This window comes from Notechis scutatus, chromosome 2 (assembly GCF_049901735.1).
Source record: "Notechis scutatus isolate UNSWTSFEM ecotype Mainland chromosome 2, rNotScu1.2, whole genome shotgun sequence".
Classification (NCBI taxonomy): Eukaryota; Metazoa; Chordata; class Lepidosauria; order Squamata; family Elapidae; genus Notechis; species Notechis scutatus.
The window spans coordinates 135,635,554-135,644,314 of NC_142010.1; the positions used below are offsets into that span (position 1 = coordinate 135,635,554).

The window sequence follows — 8,761 nt, forward strand, 5'->3', positions numbered from 1 at the left end:
TAGCAACAGAAATATAGGGTTCAATTGTGGTCATAAGTAGAGGACTCCTTGTAGATGGCTCATCAGATATCCTTGACGAGGAAAGGTGGGGGAGAAACAAGATGGTGGCTGCATTAAGTGTGATTAAAACCCTGTCTTTTCTGTACACATACCGACATACATTTACAAAGACGATGGCGCATCCACTGTGTAGGTGTGCTGCCATTTTCACTTCCTTGCCTCTTCTCCCCCATGCTGTTCCTTAAATCTCACACACTTTCAGCCAAAGGTTATTATACACAGCCTTTCTTTTTTATTGATAATAAATAATACAATATACAACAAATAATGACAAAGCTCCCAGGCAAAACACATTCTTCTTTTGCAGAAAAACAATAGTTGGGCATGGCCTGTTCCCTCCAAAATTAAGTTATAAAGCAGACAAGTGTGTAACATTTGTTCTGGACTTTTAAGTGGAGAATGAGGCGCCTTTCCCCCCTCATAAAAGGTGGTAGCCTTTCTTAAAATTCAACTTTTGGTTTGGCCTTTCCTCACATTCTCTTGAAGTGAACCACTTCCGTTGTCACTCAGGGAACTTTCTCTTGGTCTTTAGGCCTGCCAGATAAGATTATCTTTCTCTGCAAATAGATCGCCCCCCCCCCCCCCAATCAGGCACACATTGAGCTCAAATTAGTTTATTTAAGATTTTTAAGTGGAGAAGGAGTCTTCCCCCTGCCCTATATATCAATTTCCTAAGGTCCATCAGAGAACCCTTTTGAAGCCAATTTAATTTTGTCCACATGGACGTTATCTGGTCCTGATCTTTCCCCACAACGCTAAGAAAAATCATATCTTTCTCATTCTGGGGAGAATTCTTTCTAAAATTATCCTCATTCTTTTGTGGAGGGCGGGGGGGAGGGGGAGGGAATCCATTTGGCGTTACCCTGAGGCGGGAAAGGGAGAGTGAAATGGTGATTCATCAGGTATTATAAGTGAATCGCACTCCCGTGTGATTGCACCTTCCTATGCTGCTTCTCTGTCTGTATCTGGAATCCCAGCACATTGTTGTCAGCTATCAGAGCCAATTTCCATTTACCGCTATTGGTTCTACTCCTGGTCCCATTTCTACCAATTAATTGCACTTCTGATCTCCCCTGATCTCCCCCGTTGACTTGATCTAATGATGGCAACTCTCCACTCTCTGCTCCTTCTCTCTCAGCATCAGAAACATTGAAGAATTGAGTCAGGATAACCTAAATGGCTATGGGAGATAGACTGAGCTCCACTGAACAGCCCTGAAAGGATTTTTGTCTGTTGCTTTTGGGGAATCTATGTAAGATGGAAATTAAGCCAAAGCAAGGAACTTTGATGTGCTCTATTCCCTTTGAACCCTGAAATCACTTGAGGAAGGGAATAGCTAAAGGCATTTCCTGAGGACACTTGCTTCCCTTGGCATTCTATGAAAAGAAAACCATTTATGGATCTTAAAGTACTACCTTTTTTTTAAAGATTTGCCTTTCGGGGACTTCCTATAAATCCTCACAGGTTTCAGTGCAAAGCTGCTGTCAGTTTTTCCCTCTTTCACAAGCCAACCACAGCCCAGGGTTTTGCTTCATATTTTGGCTGCCTTAAATATTAAGATTAAAGATATCCTACGGATCTCAAAACAAGTGACAAATATTGATGCCTAGATGAGATGAGCTCAAGTCACTGTGCTCCACCCCCCCCCCCCCAAAAAAGTCTGGAGCATATCAATAAACCTATAGTGGCAAATTCTGGACTCCTGCCATGAAGTCAGATGTCAATATTTAAACAAATGACTGTGCCCTGTTGTAAAAAAAAAATGTGGATAGAACAGTCCTGGAGCACATCCAGATTTTTGTACTCCCAGGACGTGAAGGTCCTGTCCTTGTCTGATTTTTGCTGTTTGAATGAGCCACGTTTTCTCATGCACTCACATACATGCAGCCGCAGGTTCAAGACAGTTATTTAGGAAAGTATTTAGACCCTCTGGGCACTGGGGGAAGTTTCTTGGGCTTACAAGGTATACAGTGAGTGTTTATCATCATGCAAGCCATCAGGATCCTTCTCTCCCTCTCCTTCTGATCGTCTTTGTTTATGGAGAAGACATTTCCATGCTTTTCTCTTTCTCTTCCCACTCTTCCTCTGACTCGTAAGTACCTTTGATGATGGCCACTCTTTCAGACATATTCATTGAGTGAGGAAGCAGAAGGTAGTTGTACAACAGAGAAGCTAGAATGCCTCCAGAAATGGGTCCAACCCAGAACACCTAAAAAACCAATACAAGGATTTAGTTAAAGACTTTCAAATTTCCCCAACTAAGCCATAGCACAGGTAATACATTTACTGCATTGGTGGGTTTGTTTAAACCCGGGTTTTGGTTAAATGGGACTGAGTAGGTTTGGTAGGTTCTGAAATGCTATTCATTATTTTAACAAGTTGTGTGAATCAGAATATCACATTAAGACATAATAAAATTTGTTTTGACCTAGCATATTATGTGAAACAGCCTACTTCATGATGCTTCTGAATTTCAGAAAGATTGAATTGTTTCTGCTTGTACAAAATCTCTGTGACTTTTCAGAAGCTAGTATGAAATGTATCTGGGTAGTGATGTATATATCAATTCCTTGATGGTCTTCTGATTCTTATGAAATTTACATCAATTTGAAGGTTCTTTTTTTATCAAAACACAAAGACAGACAAACAAAAACACAATTTCCAAGGAAGGAAATAACGTTTCAGTGAGATTTGTGGTGATTGTCATGGGCTTCTGCATTTCATAGCCTTTTCAGCTCACATTTTAAGAACCACAGTTTCAGTTGAGATATGAACATGTGAGACTAGAGACACAGAAATCCTGTTCTGTTACGAATGTTATTGAACTTTTGGCTCAACATGGTTGCAAAGCAGAAGAGAATAATGCTATTATTATTTTTTTGAAATATTTCTGGGTTATATATTGAGTTATATATTAGATCATGATGTTACTGATCTGGAATAGACCATAATCCAACCCCATTTCTACTTAGTGCAAGAATCCATTTCTTATGATTTGGAAACTATATTTCTGTTGACCAACCCTCACTTTGATAAACTACAACATCAAGGTCCTTTTTATATGTAATGTTAATAAGGTAGGTATTGCCCACGCTATACCTGTGGATTTATTTACTTTTAATGAAGAACTTTGCATTTATCTGTATTAAATTCCATTCTGTTCTTTTCATTCCACTTTTCTAACTTATTATTATATCTTGGATATTCTATTTTCTTCAGTATTAATTATCCTTCCCAGTTTTATGTCATCTTCTAACTGAATAAGCATTCCTTCCTCTAGAAAACTGCCATTAAGAATATGGTTCAATCCATTTCATTTTGATTACTATGAGCTATGCTGCTATGATAAATCCACTTCTTACCCAGTGAGCAGAGGTAAATCTTTTCATGACAACCGCAGGTCCAAAAGACCTGGCAGGATTCATAGAGCAGCCAGTGAAATAGATCTATAGAGGAGAACAAGAAAATAGGTTAGGCATATAAAATTCCCTTGCCACTTCAAGGCGGAGTTTTCTAAGAATCCGTCTGATCCCTCTCCTGGAAGATCCTTCAGCTACCACTTATCTTGCCATATATTAAGGGAAACCTGGTTTTTTGTATCACAGCAGCCAAATATTAAAAGGCGTCCCATAGATCCTGCTCCCAGCACCAGTCATGGAGAACACAAAAGGTCAGGCAATACAAATCAAGGAAGAGTCATTGTTTAAGAGGGATTTTGGCACTTCCATTGGTGGCTTGATGCTACAGACAGAGGCTTTACCATCTTTGCTGAGATTTGGAGGAAAGACCAGCCAGCATCAAGTTCAACACAGGCACTAAAGGGATTGTGAGGACTGAGTGTTTTGAATTTGGTTAATTACACCACTCACAAAAGCTTCTGATCACAACTTGGGTTTCCAGCTCTTTGGGTTGCCTGGGCTGCATTGAGTGAAGAGGAATTGTCTTGGGTAAATTACATAACACAGTATGGTATTAATAACAAACTTTATTTTTTAAATATTCTTTTTATTGTGAGGCCATTTTACTAGTTGTCCAGGATGCACAGTATGTGGCCTGCAGGCTGTGGGTTGGAAACGCCTGGCCTACGGTGCCTACAGTAGATCCTAAGTTTGTTTTGAAATTTTGTGCCTTAGAATTGGGAAGACGTTGCCCAGGAAGTTATCCTATTCTCAGAAAATCCCCATATTCCTAATGGTTCTATTTTGCAGAAAAGATTGTAGCTACAGATGTCTTATTCCCCTGGAGTTCACACACAAGCTGCTTGCACAGGAGGACAAACAGACTGTAATAGTTAGAGCACCTTATGATCTGAGGGTGGTTACCAGCCAAGAGTGGCAATGATGAGTCCTACGCTCCTTCCATTTGCTCCTTTCTTTGGCTTTTGCACAATGTGCACCAACAACACTTACCCCCACCAGACAGCCCAGGGTGACTGACAATCCAATGGAGAGAGACGGAGATCCCACTTTGTCATTTCGGCGGTTGTCGGTTGAGGCAAAAATGCACAAGACAAGCTGGAAAGTCAGGATAATCTCCACGACCACAGCCTGACCTGCTGTTGTGTTGTTGCTAAGCTATTTGAAGAAAAAGGACACAGGTTTAGACTTTAATCTGGTATGTTCTTGTCAGGAAGTCATTTTTGCTAAAAATCAAAAGGAATTGTGAATGCCGCGAAACAGAGCTTTGTGACTGTGTTGTAATTGAAATTTTTTGATATGTGATCTGCAATTAATTCTGCATAATGGCTTTTCTTGTGTCACTGGGGAGTGGTGCTCCTTAACCTCAAACAAACAATTCCATTTACCAAGTTTCAGCAGAGGTATGAGATTAGAGACACCTTCCCAAAAGAGCAAGCTAAGAGGCTTAAAAAGCTCTGCAAAAAAAAACAGAGCATGGTTCTTTGGGCGTTAAGAATGATTTCGTAAAATCTCTTTCATATAGTGTCTTGGTCACAGAAATTAAGCCTGGTCTCCTTCATCCCATCTGGAATATTTTCCTTTGGATAATGTTGTATCTATGTCAAATGGCCTCTAAAATCATTGGGGCTTGTTGAAGATAACAAAAGGAAAGATAAAAGATTGTTCAGTAATTTGGAATAGATTTAAAGTTTCTTTTGGGTAATTGGAGGTATCCTGACTTTTACATGGGTCCTGATATCATACTTAACACAAGAGTCTGCATTATTTGACTTAGAAAAGACTGTTGTTAATATACTTCATTTTAACTTCCATTGTGGATTTACATATATCTTTTTACCACCTAAATGCTTACTTTAGTTGGGGTCATAATGCAAATAGAAAGCTTTCATGGGGCAAGAGGCTCTCAGTTCTCTCTCCTTAGGTTTTTCTTCTAATAGCTGTAATTAGACAATTGATGCAATATTGACCAGTAAATCATTGCGATAATAAGTGCTGATGAAGTAAGAAGTGATGGAGAAATAAAAGGGAGAAATAAAGAGAGAAATAAAAGCCGGTTTGATCTAGTGGTTAAGGTACCAGTCTAGAAACCAAGGCTTGGGGAGTCCTACTTTTGCTTTAACATGACAACCAGCTGGGTGACTTTGGGTTAGTCACTTTCTCTCAGCCCAAACCACTTCACAGGACTGTTCTGGGGAAAATAGGAGAAGGAAGGTATATTAGGTATTTGACACCTTGAATTATTTACAAAAATAATAAAGTGGTCCTTGGGAAAAACATGGAATAAGGGGACATTGTCCATAATCTGAAATCATGGCATAGTTCTGAATAGAAGCGGTCTCAAATTCTATTGTAATTCTTAGAGAAGAGACCTGAAATTCCCACTTGCATTTAATAAGGGGGGTTTATGGGTGTTGCAAATTATTTCCATTTTGCTGCAAAGAAAACTTAAATGTGTCCCTGCAGTCACCAAGAGCCAAACAAACCTTGAGATTTGCTTTTACATGGTCCTTCAAATATTATCCCCATGCTGTTTTCTATATCTTTTTTTGTCCAGCTCTAATAGTGTTTCTCACAAGCTTCCCAGATTGTCTGTCTAATTTATTATGATGAAATCTTGGATTCAATGAATTTAATGCTGCCCTGGGATGTTTTCCAGGGATCTTGAGATAGGCCTGTTTTACATGTTTGTAGCTGTCTGTGACCGTCCTTTTCTGTTCAGAGCCCTCAGTCCTTGCATTGACCCGAAATTGATTACCCTGATTATCCAAAGATATTTTTCAGGAGGCTTGGAGGAACATTATAGTAAATGATACGTATGTGTATGCTTGTGTACACGCATGTAAATCCTAGGCACCCATTCTTTTGATGCCTTTCCAAGAACACACACGTCAACACGCACAAATTTGCACCAAGTCTGAAATTACTGGGAAAAGTTTTTCAAAAGGAAAACAATGAATCTTTAATAAGCAACCAATAACTCTAGGTAGATTCTTTACGCTGTCCCTGCTGGTCCTTTGATCGATGGCAGTGATTGAGCTAATGCATTTCTTGCTTTCCTTTTTAAACCGATTCACTCATCCTCTTAGGATATGGAGAAATTTGCAAAGAGCTCTGCCTTGTAAATAGCTCCATGCATGCTAGCAAAATTCTAGGGCCAAGGATAACAGAACATTTCCCTCTTACGTTCCATCTGTTGTACCACCTGCTCTCTGGGAATGGAAAAGAAACTCTTGCACCAGTTTCCAGGAACAGAATAGCTGCTACTTCTTTTCCCCTGAGAAGCAAATTTTCCTTGGACCTGCCTGAGAATTCCTCCTACTGATTATTAGACCCCACCACCACCTTGTGAGAGATGTACTTACCCCATTGGCTGCCAGATTACCACGGGCATTGGAGGGGGTCACTCCATAAAGGATGCCTGCACCAGCAATAGCCCCCAGCAGCTGAGCCACGATGTAAAACAACATCCGGAGGAAAGAGATCTGGTTCCCAACGAAGAAGGCGATGGTCACCGCTGGGTTGATATGACCACCGCTGATATGACCAAGGGTCTGTACCATTGTTGCAATTGCCAAGCCAAATGTCAGGGAAATCTGAAGGACACTTGGCAAGGCCGATGGCCACTTCAAGGCTGAGCCCAAACCAAAGAACACAAAAATCATGGTTGCCAAGAACTCGGTGAAGACGGCGCGGAGAAAAACAACGGTGCAGACTTCTTTCCTCATGGCTGGGCTGGAGCTGGTGGACTGGCGATGATAAGGCCAAAGATGTAAAAGGATTGTCTAAAAGTTTGTGCCATGCAGATATATGTATATATATATATATCTTTCTCTCTGTAGGTGTAGCAAGAAGGGATTGTGCCCAGGTGTGGGTGGAGCCAAGAAGGTGGCCAGTCCCCTCTTCTACTTGCTCTTCTGCAATTTGGAAACTTTCCATCTTCAAGCAAGGTCTAAGGCTAAGCTTTTTCCCTGTTTGCAAGCTCCAATTTGGATGCTAATTTCCTTATTTTTATCTCCACACAATGGAGCTCTGTTGAATGGCCTTGCTGTCATGAGATAGCCCCAGCATTGCATAATGGCATACAGATTAGCACCTAGTCTGTTTACTCTGCCCCTTCCCATTCCCCAGTCACTTTTCCTTTTCTAAGCACCTTTGATTTGTAACCTTAGGCTTTTTTGTTTTTAAAGGAATTTGTTGTTGTTTTTCCACAGCATTTGGATTGTGGCACCTTTGGTCTACTTCTTCTTTAATCCTTTTATTAAAAGGAAAGTCCTTGGACAATTGTAGTGGGCAGCTTTGCCAAACTGGATTCTTTGGGAAAGGAATATTCCCCCACCCCCAAATGAATTCTTTCCAGAGGAAAGAAACTGGAGAACCTGAAAGCCAGACCATGCCCTCATGTGCTGATTTCTCCCCAGGCTAGAGTTCCCAAGGAAGCTGGTGAATCAGGTATAACTAAAAAAAGAGTTCTTTGCCGCAGAAAACCTGAAATCAAATAGATTTCAGGTTTTCTGCAGCAAAGAGCTCTTTCTATAACTATACCTGATTTGACAAGAATGTTCTTGATTTACAACCAAGGGAATGCTGCATCAGGAGCGCCAGTGCTTTACAGTTTAATTGGCCCTTTCTGGTATATTTCTCAGCAAATATCTTCCAATTGAGTTTCTTTAAACCTTTGATAGCTCTATTTGTTTATTAGATGGTTATCCTACCTTCCCTTCAGGATCTCAAAGAAATTACACTTCTTCCTCCAAAAGCTGTGGTGGACACATGCAGACTTGGTTTGGATTAACTGCCATTGCTCCTGGCCGAATGTTGTTTCATTTCACAGTTGTTATTTGCATCAACAGTTAATGTCTCGTCTGTCTTTTGAGTTAGGTTTGATGGACTTTCCATTTTGCAAGTAAAAAAACAACAACCCAACAACAACAGTCTGAGAGACAGAAAAGCAGCAAAACCTTTACTCAGTTGTCTGGGCATGGGTTTGCGTGCTCAAGGCAACCGTCTGGATTGAGGGTTTGTCCTCGAGTCCAGCCACTGCTATGGGGTGCACAAAAATGAATGCAAAATAAAACGGCCTGAAAATGCCACAGGTCAACGGGGTCTGCAAAAAGATTAGCATTGGCCCATATTAATTTTTAAAGCTAGGCAATGCTCCCTGTCTCAGTGGGAGACATGTAACCAGCCTCCATATTATGTTTTTCCATAGCAAACACACAAACACACACAGGACCTGTTTTCCTTTAGAATCTTAAGAATGAGAGAATTGTTGCTGGGAGCTG

The 8,761-nt window shown here is 40.6% G+C and overlaps 1 protein-coding gene across 1 annotated transcript; it reads right to left on the minus strand.

Moving 5' to 3' along the window:
* Nucleotides 1-269: 269 nt before the first annotated feature.
* LOC113420209 (aquaporin-5) lies at nucleotides 270-7,502 on the minus strand. The gene is made up of 4 exons (XM_026680055.2): nucleotides 6,842-7,502; nucleotides 4,470-4,634; nucleotides 3,423-3,506; nucleotides 270-2,269 (listed from the first exon to the last, which is right to left on the minus strand). Exons 1-4 carry the CDS (start codon nucleotides 7,202-7,204, stop codon nucleotides 2,096-2,098), a joined length of 786 nt encoding a protein of 261 aa, XP_026535840.1. The 5' UTR covers nucleotides 7,205-7,502; the 3' UTR covers nucleotides 270-2,095.
* Nucleotides 7,503-8,761: the final 1,259 nt, after the last annotated feature.

Excerpts from the sequence above, each read along its gene's own strand:
- LOC113420209 (XM_026680055.2), bottom strand. The coding sequence starts at position 7,204 with ATGAGGAAAGAAGTCTGCACCGTTGTTTTTCTCCGCGCCGTCTTCACC. Across the intron at positions 4,635-6,841 it reads GTAATCTGGCAGCCAATGGG|CTTAGCAACAACACAACAGC; the intron begins GTAAGTACATCT and ends TTCTTCAAATAG. Across the intron at positions 3,507-4,469 it reads CCCTGGGCTGTCTGGTGGGG|ATCTATTTCACTGGCTGCTC; the intron begins GTAAGTGTTGTT and ends TCTCCTCTATAG.